This window comes from Paracoccidioides lutzii, assembly GCF_000150705.2.
Source record: "Paracoccidioides lutzii Pb01 unplaced genomic scaffold supercont2.4, whole genome shotgun sequence".
NCBI lineage: Eukaryota > Fungi > Ascomycota > Eurotiomycetes > Onygenales > Ajellomycetaceae > Paracoccidioides > Paracoccidioides lutzii.
In genome coordinates this window covers 833,086-857,295 of record NW_015440950.1, presented here as the reverse complement: position 1 = coordinate 857,295, position 24,210 = coordinate 833,086, and the positions used below count along the sequence as shown (strand labels likewise).

The following is a 24,210-nucleotide window of genomic DNA, read 5'->3' as shown; positions in this document are numbered from 1 at the left end:
AATATGAGTATGAGGATATGTTGTGTAGTGGGGCGTTTAAGAATTGAAGATGATTGACGACCGGGATAGAGGTGTTATTGTGATCTCTCCATCTCAATTCAGAGGGAAAGTATGAAGTTGTGATTTACCGCACCAGAGGGGGGTGGAACTTGTGGGGGGACACAAAAAGAGGAGGGAAAAAATGAAATACTGAATTATTATCTATTCCATTCCTTTTATGGAGCCTTCTACAAGTTGTATCCGCTGGTGCCCTCGAGACCTCTCTAACATATAATTAGGTCCGAGTAAAAGCAGGGTTAAGGGGCAGGGTTTAAAAAAACAAAAGAAAATTCAAACCTAACTAGGATACACTCACAAAAATTGGAAGTTCTTAGTGGCATGAAAATGGAAACATATACATGTATGAACCACTTTCATCAAGCAAAGATAAAAAAGAGCGGGAAAAAAATGAAGTAGAGGCAGAAAGGAGACAATTATGGTACGAGAACTAGAATATGATTATGCCATTTTCAATAGAGGTATAGCAGATAATAGAAGGAATTTATGGTAGAAGGAAAGGCTGCAGAATGGAATAGGTAATAAAAGCTGGAGATTTAGAAAAAAAGATATGCATGATGATGACCATGGTCGGGAAAGAGAAAAATTTCCAGGGCCAGAAGAAAAAGAAGACAGAAGAGAAATGAAGAGAGAGAAAAAAAAAAAAAAAAGAAAAAGAAAAAGAAAGAAAACAAGAAAAGAAAAAAAAGAAAAAAACATTCCAGGGGCAGAAGAAAAAGAAGACAGAAGAGAAGTGAAGAGAAAAGAAAAATGGCCCAATAACATAAAGTATCCCAGTAGAAGAAGACCTGAGGAAAAAAAGAAGATAAATGGCATAAGAAAACAATAACAAGCAAACCGTGAGCTAACAAATATGGCTGGCTTGTTTTAGTAAGGGGGTCGTGCGATGGTTCCTCTCGTTCCGTTTCCTATCCCCCTAATGCTGCGAACTCGGGTAACAGCCTGGCTCTCTCTACCAAGATAGTAGCCGTCATCCTTACCAACAGGGGGCTGTTGACTGATCCGTATAGACGGGCAGGTTTGAGAGGCCGCACCACCAAGTTCCACGACATCGCCGTTTGCCGCTTGCTCCGATTCAGGGGCGTCTAGTAAACCTTTAAGCAGTTTTTCCACATCTACGCGTCGACCCAGACTGGCTGATCTGTGTCCATGCTTGGAGAATGCTCTGCTGTTTCCGGTAGATGTAGCTCGAGCTGTATCATCGTCAGGGGCCGTAGATTGTTTAGGAACAGAAGAGCCGTTGTTAGCAGCCGTTCGCGACCTTTGTCTAGTCAACGATCTGCTCTGACGCGGTGAGCTGCTGACGGTGTGTTGACCCTTCGTAGCTTGTCGAGCACGAGGCTGAGATGGAGCTGTCGAGGGACGATCGCAGGGAACAGGTGAATACGGCGGTGACGGTACTGGTGAGGAAGCACTTGAGGTATTCGTTGGGAACCCGCCCGGTATTGCGAGGGTGGAAGGAAGAGGAGGGACTGGTGGGATATCAGTGGATGGCGCACGGCTGACATGTTCAAGTCCATCTTTTTCTTCGCTAGGTGACCCATTGGAAGGGGAGACCTTTGGAGCTTCTGGACTATCCCGACGAGACTGAGACTTATTCGAAGAGGCACCAGCACCAGCAGCTGTGCTGCCTACATCAGAGGCAGAAAACGCATCACTGTCCATACTTTCCGAGCTAGATCCACTGCTTCCAACTCCCCGAGACATGATCTGACGGCCGCGAAGGGGGCTGGAGTGGCGGACATTGCTGGTCTTTACCACAGACAGAACCCGGCGAAGCTCATTAACTCTTACTGTCGAATCTCGGCTCGAACTTGCAAACGAGGTATATGATCCTGTGGGGACACTTTGTCGTCTTAATTTCTGCAAGCCGGTAATAACGCCCGCGGTTCCAACCGGGGCTAAAATAGAGCCATCGTGATGAGGCGGTTGCGGATTAGAAGGCATAGGCTCCGTTTCGGCAGTAGATCCGTTGCCGTTTTTATATCCATTTGCCACAAAACAGTTTCGTGTCCCAGTTGTGCCAGCCCTCGAACCGCTAATAGAGGATGATATCGCTCTATCTGAAATCATGGTAGTTAAACAATCCTCTTTCGACCACGGCGACAGCATGTGCTCCTTCACTATCGTTGGAAGTTGTTCTTCCGGTGGAGCTCTTCCTGGTGCGAGTGAGACATGTCCCTGAGAAAGAACTGGAATGGAAAATACCCGGCCCGAAAAGTTGGTTGGACTGGTATTTGGCGATTTAACAATAGTATTGTAGGCATTTTCAATTTGAGCTACAAGCTCAGGGAGGTCTGTGAAAGAGGTGTAGATGCTTCGGTCAAGGCGTAATTGAACATTCTGTATGTCACTCAATGTGTCATAGAGTTCAATATAATTCAGTTGTCGTGGTGGCAACTGTATTTTGTCAAACCAAGCGCCATTCTTCTTCCGCCTGGAAATTTCACCGAGTATAACGTCACCAATGTTCGTCCCCTCAAGGTCGAATTTTTCAACCAACGCCCACAGATATCCATGAACCAAACTGGAATTATTGAGCCTAGCAGTTTCAGAAATTGTTTCATCGTTGGACAAGAAGTCATCCTGCAGTCTCATTAACATCGGTAACCCATACTTCGCGGCATTAACCCCCATATTTTCCACAAGATTAGCCAACAGAAGGTGTAGGAGCATTATATCGGATTCCACGGTAGCACATTCCGTTGCAATATCGTAGATCGTAAGGTGGAGGAGCTGGAGAAAACAAGATGTAGCCATAGCCGCATCTTTATCTCTCTGAGATATTGTTGAAACGATTCTCCTCGTCAATTTATCGGATGGCTCGGAAACGTCACGTTTCGGGCCTGGCTTGGGCGCTTTCTTGTTGGTTTCAAACGTAACCCTGAAATCATCTCTCGTTGTTTCTAGTTGCAACCAGGAAAGGAATGCATCAACGTATGCATGTTTAACCTCGCGATCTGGATCTCGTAGAAGCCACTGGGTACCCTCCCACACCCATATGTTAACTCGATTACGCGTATCGACCCCCGCCGCAATCTCGGGCTTGCGTACATTTGCAAGTAAAATATTCTTTATGCATCTCAAAGCTACCACTCGAGCTGCCGGAGAGGAGAAGTATATATCCGCTCCCACATCTTCTGCACTGCCGAAAGCAATGGTCAAATCGCCTTCGGACTCACTAGTTGACAGCTCAGATGCTGTAGATGGCTTGAGTCGCGAAACAATCGTTCGAATCATGTCGGAAACTTGTTCAGCATAGTAAATATGGGTGGCCAAAGACCCGACACACTTTTGCAGGAGCTCCACTAGTTCTAGGCGCAACTCCCACGGGATAACTGTCCCATAATCCTCAGCTTGTCGCGTATAATGAGCGCTCGGCTCTGTGAACGGTTCTTCCGCGGCTTCTTTGACATTTGGAAGTTGATTGACATTCCCAGGTGGGCGTTGGTCCACCATTCTCATTGAGCGGTTTCCAAGCTGTAAAAGGAGTAGAAGACGTTGAAGCAAGCTAATGAGAACATCCATGACGCTCAGCCCAATAAGATTGTTGGGGGAGCTCAGTAACCAATCCACCATCGAAGCAAGAATCAACTGCGTTTCTAACTTTTCGTCCACCATGGGGGTGTTGACAAGCATTTCCATACTTGTAATGAGGATAACGAAGCGTTCCTGCACAGGTGACCACTTGGCGATTATCTCCATCAAGTTTGTAGCCCAGCTGCCACCGGCAGCAGAAGAATCGGGGTGTTGTTCCAGGTTGTAGTGACGGGGAGGCCGCTTGCTCACAATGAACTGCAGTAGTAGGGAGGTTGCAATACGAATTTGGCTCCTATTGCTACCAGTTGCAAAAATTTTCTCCAGACAGCGTAATGCCAACACCCTGGTTTCTACTTCAGCGACTCTATCCGAATCAGCGGTGGTTCCTGAAGCGGTAGTCGGGTCCCCATCCGTCGTATCGGCCGTCTGGACAGTGGCAGAACTCGTTCTTCTCCGTCGCGCAAGCTCCCGTTCTAACTTTTCTGAATTCAAAGCCTTCTCCTGCAATGGAAGCAAGTCCTCAGTAGAATAAAGATTATCCAAGATCACTGGTACCACGATGTTCAACTGCTTCATCCCGTCCGACGCCAGGGCTTCGGAGCTAACTACACTTTTAATAGCCTGCAAGCCAACTTTTCGCCATCGCAGACGGAGCGGGAGTGCAAGAGGCGTTCTCGATGGAGTGGAAGGTTCCGTTGAAACAAAATTAGCATAATTTCTTACAATTTCTCGATATAGGTTGACATATTGTTGATCAGCAGCGAGGGCGGCCATGTCCTGATGACGACAAAACACATCGAAAGTCTCCACGGTCTCCTCCACCATTGACAGATCGTTCGAGCGGAGAACGGTATCGATTATTGTCAGGACAGAGAGAGCATATAGGGGTAGGTCGCGTGGAATCTTCTCAATGAGTGCCGCAAGAATCTGGAGGGTAACTTGGACATTTCTATAAACGAAAAAGGAAAGAAAAGAAGAGGCAATAGTTGTCAGCATCTCGCAATCAAGGAACAACAGAACAGGTCGACTTGAGCATTCTTTCTCGACAATCACGTACCCGAGTTTCCCCCTCCACACATCCCTAGCAGCTCTCTTCTCCAGGAATGCGCCCACTTTTTGGAGCTTGCTTCGTCGCGTACTCGCATAGTAGAGGAGGTAGCTGAGCTCTGAGGAATTGGGTTTGACCTCCTGCACGCCTTTCTGGAACTTGGGATAGCATTTCAAGATCAAGACCTGATGCTTCGGTCGGCATGACTGATGGATGGAGTGCATTTGTGCAGTTGCTGTGTTCTGTACTTCGCTTTACCACGTAATTATTGTCCGGGAACATAAATTAAAACTTTTAGATATAAAAAAAAAGGTGTGGAAGAGGAGAGGGAGAGAAAATGATAATGATGACGAGGATGTTACATGACAAGTTGGGGAAGGGCGGTAGGTGAAGCAGCGACGACAGTCAACACTGACTGCACCGCGACTGCAACTGCTGGGTGTTGTAGGACCCTGGCGGAAAGGACAGATTCGCTGCGGGAGTATGTTAAGTCCGGGGCGAGTGGCCAGGAATGGTGCGGAACCAAATACGACGCGAAATGGGGGCTGCGAGAGCAGCTGGATTGATCAGGGCCAGTTCTGGCATGGAGAAAAGGTGAGGGAGAATTGCATAACCGGGGGGAAGGGGGAAGAGGTGTTTTTCAAAAGCCAGTGCTCGTGGTCTATACCACTCGCATCGTATCAAGGAGTACGGCTGGGAGTTGGGAAGTTGGAGGCGTTGGGGGGGGAGGTTGAAGGATTCTCGGAGGTATTTCGAGGACGGGGAGTTTGGAAAGAGGCGAATGTCGAATATATCGCAGGACGGCGGGTATTACGGGGATGCGTGGCTTGTACCTTGTTCCCATACATCATCGGCTTACCTGTACAGAACAATACGTTGAATAATAAAACGTCTAGAAATAGGAGCAACCAACATCACACAAAAACGGGCCGTTTCGAAGCTCATAACTGAAACAATGAAACAAAGAGAAAGAAAGAGATGCAAAAGACAATGGAGCTAATACTATTCAATTTTATTATCCAAATACGAATAGCTCTACTCGGAATTTCATCGGTGCTGCACACGAATGATTCCCGTTCAAGTGGTATCCGGAGGGAATTACAGTTTGAACGTGAATATAGTTTATAAGTGGGGCCCACTTTTTAAAACCATGATTCAACTCGAGGTTCACCTCCCCCCATCTAAAAAGAAACCAACAGTCACATACTTGCTGATTACTAAATACATCTGTTTTCAACCTCACCGCCCCTCAACATCAGGGGTAAGGGTAGATTAGGGGCTAGGATTAGGATTAGGATTAGGATTAGGATTAGCATTAGCATTAATAGTGATTAGGGAAAGGTTAGTTAAAGGGTAAGGGTCTGAGAAATACTTTTCTAGCTGAGACTTTAAAACCATGTAACGGCTTTTTCTAAACCACGTTTTAACTGTAATTATGCCTTATATAGTACTCTGGATTTAGACCCTCCCATAATATATCCGCTAATAGTATGGTAGTATGGTTGCCAGTTCAGTTTCATCCCAGGATTCGTTACGCCAAACCGCCATATGGTGAAGTATATTCCGGCGCAACAAATACATATAGGACATGCGTCTAACCGCATAAAAGCCATCATAGATTAACGTTACTCTTGTACCATCCCGTCTGTGTTGGGTCCTTGCAAGGTTGGCAGAGGAGACGACGCGACCACCCCACTCGAACGGCAGCCAGATGAACCCAAGAGCTGAAGACAGCCATTTACTTGCCTTCTGGTGAATTACCCCACATCCATACAATTATCTCCGCAACCAAATGAGCACCAGAAAACTTGATAAGCCCCATAGAGTTTGCTGTATAGATTCAGTTGATATCGGCAATAATAGTGACAGTGAATTCTCACACGCCTCTATGTGGATTCTGGACATCCAAAGCCCGAAAGGGGTCATCAGGCATATCCAATGCTCATTTGTACACTGTGTTTGGGCCATGTTCCCACATTTCCATGGGTTCCATTGGTCCATTGGCACGTTTAAGATGGTATTGACGGATTTGACAGCTCTAGAGTCCAGTCCTACCCAGCAAGTCGAAGCAAGCATCGGATAAAATTTCCCGCGTCAGAGGGATCTTGATTTATTCCGTCACAAGGACTGTTGCGCTGATCCGCCCGGAATCAACGGTAACAAATGTGGGAATTATGCCACGCCCTGTTTTTTGTTTTGCAGTACCCCTATTATTACCCCAGTATTACCTCTTTAGCGGGTGCATACCTGAGGGATCGAAGCTTTTGTCAACATATCGTCGGTGCGGAGGAGGCGGCTGGCATCCGGGAGTCCCCGTAGCGTGGTTGTTACTATCAACACCCAATCATGCGATTAACTTGGTCAGAAACTCATGACGTTGTGGATCATTATTCCATCTCCTCTTCCATCACTCGATTCCAAAGAGATATATCACAACCATAGACATCGTTTTCTGGGCCGGACGGAAAATATGCTACAAAGGTAAACCTCCATGAAAGGTTCGCAAAGCGATAAAAATCCCCACCAATGCTTTTCTCAAATCTCAATCCCATTTCTTCCTTCGGGACCACCTGGCACCCTAGCTTCATTCTGCGCCTCTTTCTCCTTCTCACCAGCTCCGGCTCCCACTCCAGCAATTCCCCCCTTCTCCGGCCCAAAACCCAACAATGCCTCAATAACTTGCGGACGAATGACAGCCTGCCGAAACGACTCGTCCTGCAATAGTCGCAACGCCCGTAACGTCGCGCCAGGATGTGTCAGGAATTGCACATACTCAGGCCGCTTCCAATACGAGTAGAGATATGCAAGGTATGCGGCAAATGATTGCGCATCCGATGTAGGAGTGGACGGAGAACTATCATCAGCACCAACAGCGCGAGATGAAGCTGAGGCGGAGGCGGAGGCAGAAGAGGACACTCCGAGGAGATGGGGATAAGCGACGGCTAGGTGAGAGATGTAATGGGGATTCGCTAGGGAGAGGACAAATTCGAGCTCGAGTGTGAATCGCGGGTTTTCTCGACTTGGGATGGGTGGGTTGAGAGGATTATCTTGAGCCATGCTGAAGCCTTTTGCTGGCGCCGTTGAATGGGTGCAGTATCCGGGGGATGGACAAATGCGTTGCGAGACACTCGCACGATCCGGGTAGTGCGCGCGAGAAGAAGGATCCAAGGAATCGGCTGCTCTCCGCTAAATTGAAGGATAAGCAATAAGTGAAGGTTGACCTTGTCAGATGTGAACGGGGCTGCTTGATGACATGCACGTGATTCTATTGCAGCCCAGATTTGAACACGTGATATTACCGTCCTCAAAGAGTAAAGTTGGAAATTTACATCTCTGTCTAAGAAAATACCAAAGTCACAGTCTGAAAACCTGACATTGATTTTTGATTTCCTATTACTCCGTGCTCTTGCCGGTTTCCGGCCCATCACATCGAATTAAATTAAACTTGACGATAAAAGAGCTGTGAGTGATCCGTGCCTGCATTAGGATTTCATTGGGGAGTACGAACAGATATACTCAATAAGGGCTCACTCGGGAAGTAATTCTACCTCTGAACCTGGACTAGAGGCAGTTTAAACAGAGGCGATGCCACCGCTATTTCTATCTGTTAAGCAGGTGATTGAGCAAAGAACAAAGAATTTGAACAGGACCTGAGAGTGCACATGGGATGGATTACTTCACGCGGTCCATATTATGCTCTTTTGCGCCAGGCGTTCCGGGCATAGCCTTTCCTATGCCCGAGAGGAGGCTAGCTGGGTGAAGACACCTTCAGGATGCAGGTGATGGTCCTCGAGGGGCAGCAAAAGCGACCTGCACAGAAGCTGCAACATGGAAACATGGTCCTGAATGTCTCCAAAAATTTTCCCAATCAAAATAATATCCTTTGCCGGCTCGATTCTGTATAATACGCCCTTACCACCTTGAAGGAACACAGTTGAATATGATATCTCACATGAGGCCTGTGTGCTTACTCGAGGGCACCCTAGGGCGATGTCGAGGGCATCTTACATGCTCACGTACATATAAAACGAACATACATCTGCTTCTAAGGCGTTATGATCCGTCTTCCAACTTCAAGGGTTCTTCAGATGATAGGGCTGAGGATGCATGGCCATGGTCGTTCCCTCGTCGCCCTGCTCGTACATTGTGTGGTTGCATATCGCAACACCCAGTGGATCTCACGTCCATCGACATTCCGATATCATCGTGCGCTGTAAATCAGCCCGCTTAATCCGTTCATGGCCACCTCCATATTATGCCAACTTCGACTACTTTGATCAGGAAGTGTCAACTCTGATAACGGATGAAATTGCTAACAGAAGTATTTGGGAAACCCAACGTCACGCAGATGGTTTGCAATACGCTGCGGATATCCATTACCCCGTAGGCTCAGCATGGCTGCCTAGAATCTCTTGCATTAACGCGGGGCTGACGCCAGTCTGAAGCTGTTGGCGATAAATAATCACCCGAGGCATGACGGATGGCCCATGGGATAGGATGAGGGAAATTGCCAAGAAGAAGAGAAAGGAGATGATACAGACAAGCAAGAATCTTTTTTGGGACAAGGCTGAAAGTGACATCGAAAAATTAAGCAGATAACAGCGGGCTGAAAGACATGCAGATACGTACAGAATTAAACAACTCCATATTGGTAAGCACTAAGGTCGGGCTGCCTTCATGGAAGTGTCTATTCAGGAGGACGGCGCTCACGTTACATCTTCTGGGGAAATAAATCCACTCCGCCACGTATATACAACTATTCGGCATATCATGGGCAGAAGTAATCCATCTCGTGCAACAATAGCGGGCTCAACGGTCTCAAGCAGGAATGGTACATAAGGAGAGGGTGGAGAAGTAAGTCGATCATACAAATGTGTAGTTAAGTGTGAAATGTGTAGGGACTGGTCGGCATTTGAAGTTGATACTTACAAAGACACTTAACAACGGCCTTTCTCCACGGGCCTGGGGATGAAATTATGTGGATATGCCTCGTTGGAAGCGCGTATAACATCTCTAATGCCCTAGGGCTAGCGAGCCCTAAAAGTTCTAGGCTTCCGGCCCACCTTCAGACAGGGAAGGAAAGTTTGCCAGGGAGAATGTTTCATTCACCCATATGCATGATCTTAGCAGAGCAGGGCAGGTCCCCTATATCAACCACCGCCTCGAGCCATATATATATATATATATATATATATATATATATATATATATATATATATATATGCGGGAAGCAGATTGCAGGAAAATTGAGGATACCCAGATACCGTGCATGAAATAAACTTGATATCTGCAACTTGGCAGGAGAAAGTGGCAGGGGAAGCCAATGATAGTTAATTGTTATCAAACTGTGGGGATAGTTACTGCATAGCCAAAAAAAAAAAAAAAAAAAAAAAAAAAAAAGGAAAGAAAGAAAAGCAAGAGTCAGGAAAAGAAAAGAAAATGAACAGCATTAGCAATCAGCTGGATCGATGATGAATAACTATTCGTCCAACATAAGTGAAGCCTGAAGGGGTCAATTCGGCGCATAGGATGTTGAAAATAGTTCTCCATGGATGATACATTGCAGATGCATCAGCAAAAGGGCTGTTTAAAGAGGAACAAATTTCCTCAGGGATAAGGAGGATTGTTAGTTATATACCGGTGATGATGTATTTGCAGAGGATTCGTTCTCTTTATTTTTTTACAGGCATTTTGCCTATTGTAGTTATTGCGTTGACATGCTTGAATTGAAATAACTTCCCCATTCATCAATGATGTTGTTGCACTTGAAAAAGATCTCACAGCAGAGAATTCAGTTACAACCGACTTAATTAGCAGTGTAGTTACATGACAACTTTATTCAGAGACAAGTCAATAAAAATGATTCAACTCTGACATCACATCAGTTATCACAATAAGAAAGCATTCAAAACGGCAGGTTGTCGCAGTAGACACGCTGCTGGCAAGTAAACAGCCCAAAATCCATCCAAATTAAAAGAATAAAACAAAAAAATAACCTGATCTTCAAGACATCTCGTCGGACTTTTTGGGCTGGCTGCACCACTAAAACAGTACAAATCCCCAACAATCCCCAACAATCTCCAACAACCTCCAACAACCTCCAACAACCCTCCTCTCCCATTCCGCCTCTTTTACTTCCGCCTCCACCACCGCCAACTCCATCTCCCACTCCCCACTACACACTCCCCACTCCCTCTCCTACTCATTACGTCTATACGGATATATATAGCCATCTCCATCGTCGCCTGCTAAGAATCATTCAGACCCTCGCAGCCCGTCAGCTTCATCCGCATCCATACCTAGCTTGGATTTAGTCGACTATTCGATGACAACGGCACCAATATTATTTACTCAGTTATTTAACATGCTGTAGCAGCTTGACCCCATTTATTCCACCTCCAGAATTCGAAGCCGTTCGACCATCATTCACCCGTCGCTTTCTCTTTTCTCTTTTCTTTTCATTTTTCCTTTTTTTTTTTTTTTTTTTTTTTTTTTTTGGGCCCCTCCTGTCCATCGTATCCTTCTAGGAACCTGACCTAGGTATACCAAGTGTCCGCCATCTGTAATTCGCCTCCCTCCCCTCCTTTTTCACTCTTCTCATATCCTCTTCCCTTTCACTCAGTCCCTTCATCAAAATTCATACTTTTCTGTTTTGTCTGGGACTGCTCCAACTCTCTTTGTTTCCCCGCCCTGTCTCGTCTCAGACTACTCTGTTTGGTCGCAACCCACATGTTTCACCTTCGAGAAACCCCTGAAAACCCCCATTGGCCCCGTCAATGCTCTCTTCTTAATTTTACCATCGCTAATCAACCCAACCCAACTGTTCACTGACCCGCTATAGGCGATTTATAAAAAACAAATTAAATACTGATTTGTCTGCCTCTGGCGAATCCACCTCGTCATCGTTTTTCACAGCTCTGTGTGAATCCTCCCCTTGCAATCGTCTTGATCATCGCCCCTTATCTGCCCGTCGTCTCGTTCCCCCGTTCGTCTGTCTGATTGACTGATTGTCCGCCTGACTGGCGACGACAGCCGGCGATTTCGAGAAAGGAAGATAGAGTCTCGAATACGGCGCACCCTTTGTTCTCCACCACGTTGCCATTGCCAAAGTAGAAAAGATTTAAAACAGCCACTTCCGTGCAGTGTTGTGCCTGGCTGGGTAACTGTTTGATCAACAGATTCCCCCTGCTAGTTCTCAACTTCCTCCTGAAACCTGTTTTTGACCCCTTCTTTCTTTTCTCTACTAAAATCAAGATGTCTCTTGCCCCAATATTAGCGCCAGGTTTGTAAATGTCTATTTCATTTTATACCCTCCACACATTTTTCAAACACAACAACACAACAACACAAGAACAATACAACAAACACAACCCTCAATATCACCATACCCCCTAAGCACCTTGAATCCATGTGTATATCCGCAATCCTTCAACTCCCTGCAACCGTTGTGTCCAATGTATTGTCACTAGACGTTTCAGACTCCTGGCATCTACCCTTCAGAACCCCTCCAGCGCAAATTCGAGCCCTCAAAAAACCCCCACCTGTGTATCCAAACCCAAGATCTAGCTAACATCGTTTCATAATTAACCTTCCCAGACCGGCAATCGTCACCGGGATTGGCCGTCAATTTGGGATCCAACAATCCCTTTAGAAACCGTGCCGCGTCTCCCTCCATCACCACCACAACCAGCCCCCTCCCTACCCCGCGACCACGCCCTGTGTCCACAAACCCGTTTCTAGACAACTCAGAAGTCTCATTACCACTTTTTTCTCGATCCATTGGGAATATGTCACCGCGGAAATCTTCACCTGCAGATCCTCCATTGACTGGGCATGCTGCGGAACTCTTTGTACGTGCATTTAACCCCTTAACTAAGAATGTACAAATCACGCCATCAACGATTTGTTTCGTTCGCCTTCTAATACATGACGGATTGCGTTTGTAGGAAAACCTCTGCCTCGACAAACCATCCAACTCACGGGAAAGACAAACCCAACCACGAAGAGAAAACATCCCCCCAAAGGGACTCTCCGACGATAAGCCCACTCGCCGTCCCAATCGACAACCATCGAAAGAGGAACTCCTGTCGCGCAACAAGGGAAAGACTCGCTTTGTTGCTGGAGACATCTTCTCAGATCCAAAGGAACCCTCGAAAACTCGCAGCCATCGACGACCCCGACGCAACTCTGAGTCCTCCGTAATGGACTTGCCTTCAAAACCCCTTGATCCCGAAGAGGAAAGGCGAAGACGTGAAAGAAGACAACGAGAACGTGATGCTAAATACAAGGATAAGGACGGCAAATCTCGTAGCAGGAGAACAAATGGTCATAAACTTGATGTGATCGATAAGCTGGATGTTACCGGCATATATGGAACTGGCCGTAAGTGTGATCTGACTGCTCTAATTTACTAACTATTCCCACTGACGTGTAAATCTTTTGTCCTGCTTGAAGTCTTCCACCATGATGGACCTTTCGATGCATGCAATCCTCATCGCAACCGCAAAGGATCGCGAGCTGCTCCAATTAAGGCATTTGCAAAGGATTCGAGAAACATGGCAATTGGTGGGGCTGGTCCTAATAACAGCAATATCGATCTCAATCTCTTCCACGGACGAGGAGCTGAAGGATATGCAGATTATTCAAGCACTGGTCTGTCCAGCAGCAAAATTGGCCAAGGCGACAGCTTCGACCCGACAGCCAAACTGGAGCCAATTCATGGGGCTGAAAGTATGGGCTTGGGAACCAGTACATTCCTCGAAGGTGCTCCCGCAAGCCGTGCTGCCATCCAGCGGCGTCAGAGTGAGAATGAGGCGCAGGCCTTGCAGAATGGAGGAATACAGCGGAAGAAGAGTCTAGCACAGAAAATCCGTGGAATAAACAATCGCGAAAAAGGTACCCGCGTTATTTCAACGGAATTTCTCTCTGACAGCGGCAACAACAATACTCAAGCCAGCCCACCCCGATCATCCAATTCCAAGCGGCATAACGAGAGGAGCCCATTTTCCCAACAGCATGACTATGACGATGCGTATGATAAGAAGAGCGCCAAGATTCAGTTACTTTCTGATGATGCCCTGGCAGATAGCCTCCCCGCGACCAGGCAACGATCAACGAGTAGCCCTAAGGTTATTCCGGGCGAAAAAAGAATCACTGCTGAACGGAGCTCGAGCATCGGTGGCGGTGAAGATGCAAAGACCCCTGGACATGCTGTTAGTGGTAGCGGTGGCTTTATCAATCGAGTCAAGAGTTTGAGAAGGCCTCCGCAGCCTAAGAGAAGGGTGACTAGTGAGACTTCGCCTTGAGAGTTAAACGGATGTAATACTGCTACGGCTATTACAGTGGGCTGTGATGTGACGAGAACAGGGGTAGGTATATTTTTGAGAAGAGCATGGTTTGTATGCCTAGGCAGGCGAGCGAGCGTTTGAATTAGTGGGTGTCTCCACTGATTTATTGATATATTATTTATTTATTTGTCGTTTACTTACCTTGAAATGAGATTGTCCATTGGGGGTTTTCTTTTCCTTTTTAAGCTTTTATAGCCTTGAATGGCCATCCTTTGGGCACACTCTTTTTCATTTTTTACAGAGCACAGAGTTAAAAAGTCCTTCAAGTCCAGTTTTCTGACGTGGTTTGGCTGTCGTTTTCATGTTTTCTTTTCCTTTTTTTTTTTTTTTTTTCCCTCATATTTTCTTACCACTGGCTCTTCTTTTGCATGTCTTTCTCCTCTTCTTCTTATGCATTTTTCCCCTTGTGTCATACTTAGCAAAAAAAGATAGTTAATTTAATATTTCTCTCTTCGTCCCGTACACACACACACCCCATTTCCCCACTGTGAACTATTGATTCCCCTCCTCAGTTTGATTAGGGTTGGTTGCTTTTAATTACTTTTCAAAGTCTTCAACTCTCTCCTCTCTTCTCCTGCCATTCCCTTTTACCCCTTCCGTTTCCCTTGCCCCTTTTTTCGAACTGATTAGGTCTTTACTTCTCTAAACCTATTCGATGTGTCAATTCATACTACCAGTGAAGTCTGCGTTTTGGACAACTATAGAATCTGTAGGAACTTCTCACGAGTAATTATCCATGGTCGTCTTTAATAATTTTAAAAAATTTATATCTCTCTAATCTTTCCGCGAAGGTCAAAAAGTTCATCGATGGTTTTTCTACTTTTTTGCAGCAAAGAACTAGTAGCTTATACTCCTTTGTCAAAGTTCGGATGTGAGCTGCGTGAACAGGCCCACCGAATGAGCAGAGTTGGTGGCTCCTCAATGGATTCTGGGGGAGAGGGCTTGATGAGACCAGGCGGTAGAGTTCTCCATAGAACAGGGAGGGTAGAATTGGAATTCACTCGAGAAATCTTCCAGTCAATCTCATAACTGCCGGAATGATTTGCACTCTTTACGGCTTTTGATTCCTCCTTGAGCAGCAACTTTGATATTGTCAGCCCATATATCCAGCCGCGGAAACCTTCGGCTGAAACTAGGTAATCGCATACAACGATAAACTGTCAAGGATAGACGGTTGTACTGCATATTTAACTAACTTCATATAGGTAGTTGACTGTTCTTTGGAAATCCAGCTTCCAGCTTCCCCGAGAGCCCCTCTCCTCATGTTCAGATAGACTTCTCAAGCATCTAGGATCTCTCCTTTTGCCTCCTACACCAAGCCTATAATACTTCTAAAAACAGTTTCATTCATAAATCCCTAGGTATATCCTTTAAATTGCAAATAAGAGGAAAAGAGAACCATGCCCCTAACAATTCACCACCTCCACTCCTCCCAATCCGAACGCATTCCCTGGCTCTGCGAAGAACTAAACATTCCCTATGAGCTGAAAACTTACAAACGAGATCCAATCTTTGCTCCGCCCGAGTATAAAACCTTGCACCCTTCTGGTGCCGCTCCTGTCATTCAAGATACTCTTCCCACCAACGACGGTGATAATGATGCAGAACCGCAAACCCTAACCCTTGCCGAAAGCTGCGCCTGCGTGGAGTATATCAGCCATAAATATGGGAATGGGAGATTATTCCTACCCCCAACACATAAAGACTACGCAAACTTCCTCTACTGGTTCCACTGGGCGAATGGGACTTTTCAGCCGCTGTTGGGACGGCTTTTGACAGTGGAGACCATCATCGGCAGTATCAGCGGCGGCAGCAACAGCAGCAAGAGTGAAACACAGAACAAAACTCTTGGTTCCAATCCCCTGATTGCCCTCTGGAATGGCAGGAGACAGCGGGCGCTGGGGGCGCTGGACCAGCGATTTAAGAAAAGGGACGAAGGCGGCGATGAGGCGACATGGTTGGCTGGTGAAGAGTTTACGGCGGCGGATATCATTGTTGTGTTTTCACTGACGACTTTCAGGTACTGGTATCGATATAGTTTGCAGGAATATAAAGGGATTTTGGGCTACTTGCAGAGGATTGGGGGGAGAGAGGGGTATAGGAGGGCGATGGGCCGAGCGGACCCAGAAATGACGTTGGTGTTGGGTGCAGAGCCCCCGGTGAAAGCGTGATGTCATTAGTTAGTTGCATCGGGCCATGAAGGGGATTCATTAATAAGAAGGGAGCGGATATCCTGTGGATGTTACGTTCAGAGACAATGGAATGAAATTAATAGATACGGAATGTATTGAAAAGTGTTGATTTTGCCTTTTTCGTAGCAATGAGAGCATCCGTATAGCGTAGTCGACTCCCTCGGTGAAGACCGCGGATAATGTAAACCGCGTGTCTGTGTTCGTATGGACAGCATGCTGTACTTCCCGGGGAAATCAGAGTCCTTAAGGAAAAGAGGGGAATCAAAAATTTTATTCTTGCCAATTGGTAACCTTCATCCATTCTACAATGGATGAATTGATAACACACTATCTAAGAAGAGGGCTCTAATGTACATGGACAGCATAATATACAAAAACTGGATAAAAAATTACAAACCAAGATATCTTCCACCGCATATCACATAAGTAACTACCATTTCTCCATGCAAGCGGGCGAAAACGGGCGCACCTAAAGCCAATACCATACCGCATTGGCAACATACCTCATCACCCTCCACTAAACATCTATATGCAATTCCCCCACCATTGCACCAAAAGGGGCAAACGGTACACAAGCTGACCATGAATCCATATAAGCCTGCTTCGCACTACTTCTCCTTTTGTAAGTCACCGCTATCACTCGCAGACGTTGCAGTGTAAATGCCACTATTATTTTCAGTTATCGCCGCACATCCATCGGCTTCTGCTCCGTTGCTTGTGGTAGTTGAGGAGCGGTTGGGATTACCACTGTGCAGGGCGTCTTCTTGCCAGAAATTTTTTCTCCTGTTTTCGTGTGAAGAAGAGTCGGTCAGTCTATCGTTGGAGCATGGTGGGAGAGAGAGGAGCAACATATAGGGAGGAAAGATTAGGAAAAGCAAAACCAGAGATGAAAAATAAAATATAGAAAAAAGGAAAAAAGGAAAAAATACCCTCGCAACAGCCGAACGACCCACCCCGGCAGGAGCCCACCAGAAACCCTCCATGTCCACGGCTCTTTCAGATTCTTATTATGAGGCACAATGCGGCCTCCTGATGCTCTCTCGATAACCCACGCCACCGTGTTCAGCAGCAGATATGACATGATGCCCCCAATGAGCCCATACGCGATCGAGTACGTGAACGGCATGACTGCCAGGGTGATAAACGCAGGTACCGCATCACCGATATATGACCAATTGATTTCCGATGCGACCTTGATCATCATGGAACCGACCAGGACGAGCGTGCAACCTATCGCCCAAGGCGGGATGGAGGCGAATATGGGCGCAAAAAAGATCGCGATGAAAAAACAGATGCCCGTGACCATGCTGGTGAGTCCCGTGGCGCCGCCCTCGGCAATACCCGCGCCTGACTCAATAAAGGCCGTTACGGGGGACAAGCCCATAAGGGAGCCGATGGAAATACTCAATGCGTCGACAATGTAGGCGACAGCAGATCCTTCAAAATCCTGTGTTCTCTCGTCAATTGCACCGCAGTAGCGTGCCATGGAGTAGAGGGTGCCGGTTGCGTCGAGGATGTCGACGTAGAGGAAGGTTATAAACGCCAGACCGAATTGGCTGCCGGCTTTCCTCAGATCCCAGTCCTGAGCTACAAGAACCTTTTCGATGGGGTGGAAGGTGACCACTTTCTTGAAGAAGTCGAACGAATCGTCTCCCTTGGGGGTGTGGGGGAAGTAGGTGACACTCGTCGGGCGGGGCCAGGAAATGATGGACACAAGTAGAATACCGACGATGATAGCCCCCTTTACACGGTACATCAGGAGGAAGCAGGTGAGGACACCCCCGCAGAATAGACCGACCCACAGCGTTGGGTTGCGCATTCTAGCTCCGGAGGGGCAGATACCATTTACCATTTCACTTTCCAGACATCCTGCAAGGGTTATGGGAGTGGCTTTGTCACCCGTGACGGCTCCAATACCAGCACTGTAAGTTAATCCAATGAGAGCTAGCGGAACAAAAAGGGCAGAATCGTTAGTCACTACAGGAGAACTGCACACTGGACAGAGGAGAATATTATCGGGATCCAAAACATACATAGATACAATCCAATACCAACGCTTGAAGCAAGCTTAATCGATCTGGGAATAGCCCTTGCAAGCCATTGGCGCATACCAAATACTGACAGACCCACAAAGACAAACCCTTCGACAAAAACCGCAGTAAGAGCAAGCCGGTAAGGAACAGGGCCAGAGCCACGAGATCCAACGACGGTATACGTGAAGTATGCGTTCAAGCCCACTGTAAGCGTGGCAGCAAGGTCAACAAGAGTATATCTACAACCAAATGGCAGTGGTTTTTCATTTTCACAGAGGAGAGATGCGTACTTCCAGGAGCGAGCGCAATTGGCATATTGGCAAACAGGCCCATGCAGAATGACGAAAGGGCAGCCATTGCCGCAGTAGCCGTAATAAAATCTCTTCTGAGCGAATTCAGACAGAGGTCGTATTCTGTGTTTCCAATGCATGATTTGTTGGCGGGATCGTTGCAGACACAGGTTCCGCCGGATTCAGTTAGGATGGTGGAATTGACCTTTATGTGCGAAGGTTTAGTTCACTATTTGATTTCCGTTTTCCTTTTTTTTTTTTTTTAAAAAAAACTTATTTCTTTCTTTCTTTTCTTTTTTCTTTTCTTTTCTTTTCTTTTCTTTTTTTTTGGCAGCAGCGCCGCAATGGTGATAGAGCAAGCGGGGGATACGCCCAAAAGCCAGACTGGAGGGCTGCATACAGATATAATGTAGGCCATGGCAAAGAAGGTGGTGAGGCCCGCCCGGACCTCAGTTAGGAAACGGGTTCCTTTCCGCTCATATCGCTAGGAGATGGTCAGCCTGAATACTTCATTTCCTTTTTTCTCTTCCAATTTCCCCCTCTTCGTGTGCTATCTTGCTTACATGGCCAGACCCTTCCAACCTGAAGCGGCGGCCGACAAAGCTCTCTGCTACGGCACGGTTGATGACGGAGGGCCAATTCTTCATTGTGAACGGCAGTGCCGGAGGCAAAGCGGGTTAAATACACGCTCCTCGAAGAGTGTCCACCGGGAAAGAGGACGGACAAGAACGAGAGGAAAAAAGAATGAAGCGACTACTTCGCGTCGAAAAAGACAGGAAGGGAGGGAAAAGCAAACGAGTGCTGCTGCAGGTATCTAAGTAGCGCCCCGCATCTGGTTATTATCTTTCTCCGAGAGATCGACACTGGTTGCCATGTCATAGTATATTAACTAACAAATTTCGAGCGGGATCTGTCTGGCAATAATTTTTTTTTTTTTCCTTGCTTTTTTCCCACTCTCGTCCATTACTTTTTTGCAAAACGTGCAAAAATTTTGTTAGTGTTTATTCTGCCGTTGTGTGGGATATCTATCATACGGCCTGGCTTAGTTATCTTTTCACTTCAAATATCTTACGCAATCCGCCCGGAAAAAACAGGTTAGTTTCCTTCAAACATCCCTAGGTGGCTTGCTGCCCAACTAGCTGAGAGCTAAATGCGATAAATGCCGGGTGCAGATTCAACCAATGCCGTGGCTGGGTGGTGAAAAGCTTGTGGGTTCTAGGGTTTCTTCCATCAAACTCAAAGCTGTCTGTATAGAGGGCAACTTACTCCAACGCCGTTATCAAACGTAGATCGCCGTCGTCCCGTTAAAGCCATGGGCTTGTCTCTCAGGGCGAGGTCAGAGCGGACACCCAGGAGCCAGAGATCGATAATGCGGGGATGTGAAAGACGAAATTTGGGGAAATGACCACAGGTGTTTTAAGTTAGTATCTTTGACTTGGAGAAGTGCAGATATCCTTGATTTCCCTATCTCTGATTGAGATACCAATGCCGAGGTCATGACCTAGAAATTCAGCGAGGCTAGAACATATTATCAATGGCTGAAATGCAATTTGCTATTATTGGAATATCAAAAGAAGACCTGCATAGTTATATTTGCATTGCGATAACGCGGGTCCGTCCTTACACACATGATAGCTTAGCCATGTTTCTTGGGTCATTTGATCACACCAATTGCACCCGACTGTGGCAGTCGGTGTGTCCGGTCCCTAGGAGTTGTGGATTGTTTTTGAAGGTGGGGATTTATTGAACCAGCCTACTCCGTTAAACGGAGCATTGAACAGTGTAAACGACTCTCGATTCATCATGCGCTAATTCTCTGTGGCGCAGGTTGGAAATTAGCTAAATGGGTAAAGCATGGAAAGATTTTATTATATTTGAGCAAGCGGAGGGGATGTTGCAGATTGTTATCCTGCCAAACTCCACATCTGGCAGCTGGCAAAGCATATGGATGATATCTGTATATTGAGGTTCCGGTCGAAGTAGCTGATATCGTTTCTCTATCGTGTTTAGTCCGTGAACGCCTCCACAGCAAGTTTCCCCGGAGGTCTTGTCTGAGAGATATCAAGATATATACAAATATATATATGTCGACGTACATGGTTAGTTACCGTTGTCTAGGATAACCAGGTTCATATGTACGTGAACTCAATATCCGGCAATGTGGCCCCGGATAGGGAGCCTGGACTTTGGTATAATTATATTCGTTAGAAAAAAGACACCTACAGCAATTGTTCTCGACAAAATAACACCCAAAATTAGGGAGTGGTGAGTGTAAGAACGGAGAAGGCGAAGAAAAAGGTGGGGATGGGAATGAGAAGAAAAAATATGAATCCAATGCATCATCCGTGAATCGAACACGGGCCTCATCGAATCCGAACGCCGCTAGAAACAGCGGTGGATGGCAACGATGAATTCTACCACTAGACCAATGATGCTTGCTTGGTTGGAATAAGGAAATTGTCCTACTACATTACTGCAGATCAGCAGTACAAGTCCCTAAAAAACATTGGTCATAAAATAGGGCTAGTTAGTTAATTAATTAACTAACTAGTTAAACGTTAGTTAAACTATTTAATTAGTTGCGAGACAACTCATGCCAGTCAACGTGTTATGCTCGGGAATGCTCAAACAACGGGGTAACTTTTACACTAATTGAGCAAACAGCCAATATTTCTCCAATACTATATAAAGCCACCAAAAAATATTTCAAGATACCCTAAGTTAATCCCTCAAAATGCCCGTGGTGTGCAGCCGCCGTCGCGCTGTAGGTCGATGTTCCCCCCTTTCTCAATACCCTCAACAAGCTCAAGTCGCACAAAACAAAAGGTACCTAACCATCCTATTAACCTCTTAACCCAGCCCGTTGAAGAACCCGGTAACGATGAAGTCGATAATAATGACTCTTCCGACGCTTCTTCCTATTCCACCCCACAATACCGCAGTCAAGCAAAACGACAACGGCGCCAACCCTCTGATTCCGACTCAGCTGCCTCAGAAGATGACGGGTCCGGCCCCGAACTCTCTACCCATGCCAACAGAGCCATAGATATCATGGTCAAGAAGCTCGTGCGACTTGCGCTGGCAAGCGAGTATTCCCGACAGGTGATCCGGCGGACTGATATCAGAGATAAAGTGCTCGGTGAGCAAGGGGCGCGACAGTTTAGAAACGTCTTTGAAGGTGCGCAGATGGAGTTGAGGGAGAAATTTGGCATGCAGATGGTTGAGCAGCCCCTGAGGGAGAAGGTGACAATTAGTCAGAGGAGAGGTGTGTATTTATATCCCCCTTTTCCTCCTCTCCCTGTTGGCCATTTTTACTTCTAATAATTTAATTCTTTGACTAACTATTCCCAACCCAAAAAAGCTGCCCAACGCACCGAACGACCCTCCACAACTTCAAAAACCTGGACCGTCATAACCACCCTCCCACCCGCCTTCCGCACTCCGACAATTCTCCCCCCAGCCAAGGCCCCTTCCTCCATCACCGAAAGCACCTACACCGCCATCTACACCTTCATAATATCCACCATCATGCTCTCTGGCGGCTCAATACGAGAGCAGAAACTGGATCGTCTCCTGCGTCGCGTTAATGCGGACAATTTCACCCCCATTGAAAGGACGGATAGACTGCTAGCACGCCTGTGCAAGGACGGCTATATTGTACGAAATCGCGAGGTGGATGGTGGGGAGGAGGTCGTGGAGTATCTTGTTGGGCCTAGAGGCAAGGTCGAGGTGGGCGTTGCTGGCGTGTCGGGGCTGATAAGGGAGGTTTATGGGTTTGGTAATGGAAGTGGAAATGGGGATGGGGATGAGTGTGCGGCTAAGACGCAGGGGGAGGTAGAGGTTTTTGAAAGGAGGTTGAAGAGAAGTTTGGGGATTAGGGAGCCGGTGCGTTCTGAGAGGAAGGAGGAGAATGGTGATGGTGATGGTGATGGTGATGACGATGGTGATGACGGTGATGAGCGGTGATGATGGGTTTGTTGTGTTTCAATATCCTACGTCTCTTTTCCTCGCTTCCTTTTTCTGACCGTTCTTCTACACGGATGTTTGTTTTTATATCCCCTTTTCTTTTCTTCTAGGAGTCTGACTTGATGTTATATGATACAATCTTGGGCGTATGTCATCCTTTAATTAACGTGATCCACCATTTCTCTTTTCCTTTATTCTAGCCACCCCGTTAGACTACAAAGCGCAATCTGAGTGGTGAACTAAAGGGGATTTTTCCACTGGCCGAGGGGATGGGGAGAAGCAGAAATTGGTAAGAGGTGACGAAACTTGGTAGAAGATATCCAGATATTGGGTCGTGCCCAAGCCTGTTCATCACACAATCCTCTATTCCATATATGTAGCGTAACTATAGCTCTATAGACAGGGCTCCATGAGCGTGTTGATGCATGGGTGGGTTCGTTCTGGGATGAAAACCAAAGAAGAAAACATAAGGGGCCGAGGTGAAAATTGAATCCAGGAAAAGAACAAGGGAAACTAGATAGATTATCTCGTGCTGAAAGCAACAAAATATACAGGGGAGTCTAAAAGAAAAAGGGAGAAATATATATAAACGGAGATACCAGCAAAGGATGTACGCATGCTTAAAGCAATTTCCTTCCCGTTTACTTCTTTCTCTGGTAACCGCAAATGCGTGATTGTTCTAGGATAAAAAAGCAAGGTAGATGGAGAAAGACAAAAAAAGAAAAAAGAAAGAAAGAAAGAAAGAAAAGGAAAGAAAAGAACAACAATAACGGAATTCGTAAACAGATAATCAATCCTTCCACACAACGCCGCCCATCCCGCTTTCCATATGCTAAAATAGAGAACGAAGCCAGCCAAGGGGTCTTCCCCAGCTAACTTCCCCTTCCCTTCCCTCCACAATGCCTCATTCAGAATCACTCGCACTATTTTCACCCTCCCCCCCTTCACCTTCACTGCCATCATCCGCATCATTCTGCGCCGCCAGTCCCTCATTAAGCAGATATTCCGCCCGCCTTAGTTCCTTGCGCACCTCTTCGGGCACCATATCTGGCAAGCGGGAGGGGGTGTCGCCGCGCTTATTCGGGACACGGGGGTCACAGCCCGCTTCGCACATCATCTTTATCATCGTGATGGCGTCGGTGGTGGAATTGTATCGGCTTTTATCGCTAGCGTAGCGAGCAGCGAGGTGGAGGGGTGTTTCTTTGTCGAGTCGGGTTTTGGGGTCGCATTCGAAGAATTCGATATCGAAGAGGAAGTCTGCTGCGTGGTCTGTTTAGGGTGCAGCGGAGGGGGGGTGGGTGGTTAGGTAGGTTTGTTGTGAATATACGGGGTATATATATGAAGTATGGTTGATGATATAATAATAAAGATGGGTAAGAAAAATAACTACTCACAACTGCCATGCATCGCACAGATATGGAGGGCATGATTTCCCAGAGGGTCCGTAACGGCATTGAAGAATTCAGCAATTTCAGTATTTGTTTTCTTTGCGTTTTCCATATCTGTCAGGACTTCCTCTAGAGCTTCTACGTTATCTTCTCGGCAGGCAGCGGAAACTCTCTCTGCAGGACTGGCACCCTAGTTTCCAGAAATCAGGTTATGTTGGCTTGATTAATTTGGTATGTTGAAAGCAATATAGGATTGACATACCTCATCATCAGCTTCTTTGTTATTTGCCATGACTCGTGTGTGTATGATATCAGTTTGTTGCTGCACGCTCAGTGTTTATCAAGAGAG

General features: G+C 46.6%; 8 protein-coding genes and 1 non-coding gene across 9 annotated transcripts; 4 read left to right on the top strand and 5 right to left on the bottom strand.

Annotated features, from left to right (window-relative positions):
* Nucleotides 1-924: 924 nt before the first annotated feature.
* Nucleotides 925-4,869, bottom strand: PAAG_02035 (hypothetical protein; the record flags this gene model as incomplete). Its single annotated transcript, XM_002796101.2, has 2 exons — nucleotides 925-4,546; nucleotides 4,655-4,869. The coding sequence occupies 2 exons, from the start codon at nucleotides 4,867-4,869 to the stop codon at nucleotides 925-927; spliced, it is 3,837 nt and encodes a 1,278-aa protein (XP_002796147.2).
* Nucleotides 4,870-5,000: 131 nt separating this feature from the next.
* PAAG_02034 (hypothetical protein) lies at nucleotides 5,001-5,596 on the top strand (the record flags this gene model as incomplete). Its single annotated transcript, XM_002796100.2, has 2 exons — nucleotides 5,001-5,028; nucleotides 5,094-5,596. The coding sequence occupies 2 exons, from the start codon at nucleotides 5,001-5,003 to the stop codon at nucleotides 5,594-5,596; spliced, it is 531 nt and encodes a 176-aa protein (XP_002796146.2).
* Nucleotides 5,597-7,180: 1,584 nt separating this feature from the next.
* Nucleotides 7,181-7,702, bottom strand: PAAG_02033 (mediator of RNA polymerase II transcription subunit 31; the record flags this gene model as incomplete). Its single annotated transcript, XM_002796099.2, has 1 exon — nucleotides 7,181-7,702. The coding sequence occupies one exon, from the start codon at nucleotides 7,700-7,702 to the stop codon at nucleotides 7,181-7,183; it is 522 nt and encodes a 173-aa protein (XP_002796145.1).
* A 4,197-nt stretch (nucleotides 7,703-11,899) lies between these two features.
* Nucleotides 11,900-13,950, top strand: PAAG_02031 (hypothetical protein; the record flags this gene model as incomplete). Its single annotated transcript, XM_015844522.1, has 4 exons — nucleotides 11,900-11,927; nucleotides 12,242-12,495; nucleotides 12,592-13,027; nucleotides 13,100-13,950. The coding sequence occupies 4 exons, from the start codon at nucleotides 11,900-11,902 to the stop codon at nucleotides 13,948-13,950; spliced, it is 1,569 nt and encodes a 522-aa protein (XP_015701526.1).
* Nucleotides 13,951-15,392: 1,442 nt separating this feature from the next.
* PAAG_02030 (glutathione S-transferase) lies at nucleotides 15,393-16,163 on the top strand (the record flags this gene model as incomplete). The annotated part of the gene is made up of 1 exon (XM_002796096.2): nucleotides 15,393-16,163. One exon carries the CDS (start codon nucleotides 15,393-15,395, stop codon nucleotides 16,161-16,163), a length of 771 nt encoding a protein of 256 aa, XP_002796142.1.
* A 629-nt stretch (nucleotides 16,164-16,792) lies between these two features.
* On the bottom strand, nucleotides 16,793-19,154 carry PAAG_02029 (purine transporter; the record flags this gene model as incomplete). The annotated part of the gene is made up of 6 exons (XM_015844521.1): nucleotides 16,793-16,967; nucleotides 17,114-18,128; nucleotides 18,218-18,421; nucleotides 18,508-18,712; nucleotides 18,908-18,991; nucleotides 19,071-19,154. 6 exons carry the CDS (start codon nucleotides 19,152-19,154, stop codon nucleotides 16,793-16,795), a joined length of 1,767 nt encoding a protein of 588 aa, XP_015701525.1.
* A 1,688-nt stretch (nucleotides 19,155-20,842) lies between these two features.
* PAAG_11419 lies at nucleotides 20,843-20,942 on the bottom strand. Its single transcript has one exon. It is a non-coding gene; the product is annotated as a tRNA-Gly (tRNA).
* Nucleotides 20,943-21,279: 337 nt separating this feature from the next.
* On the top strand, nucleotides 21,280-22,473 carry PAAG_02027 (hypothetical protein; the record flags this gene model as incomplete). The annotated part of the gene is made up of 2 exons (XM_002796093.2): nucleotides 21,280-21,772; nucleotides 21,869-22,473. The coding sequence occupies 2 exons, from the start codon at nucleotides 21,280-21,282 to the stop codon at nucleotides 22,471-22,473; spliced, it is 1,098 nt and encodes a 365-aa protein (XP_002796139.2).
* Nucleotides 22,474-23,377: 904 nt separating this feature from the next.
* Nucleotides 23,378-24,153, bottom strand: PAAG_02026 (hypothetical protein; the record flags this gene model as incomplete). The annotated part of the gene is made up of 3 exons (XM_002796092.1): nucleotides 23,378-23,742; nucleotides 23,868-24,051; nucleotides 24,124-24,153. 3 exons carry the CDS (start codon nucleotides 24,151-24,153, stop codon nucleotides 23,378-23,380), a joined length of 579 nt encoding a protein of 192 aa, XP_002796138.1.
* Between the last annotated feature and the right edge of the window lie 57 nt (nucleotides 24,154-24,210).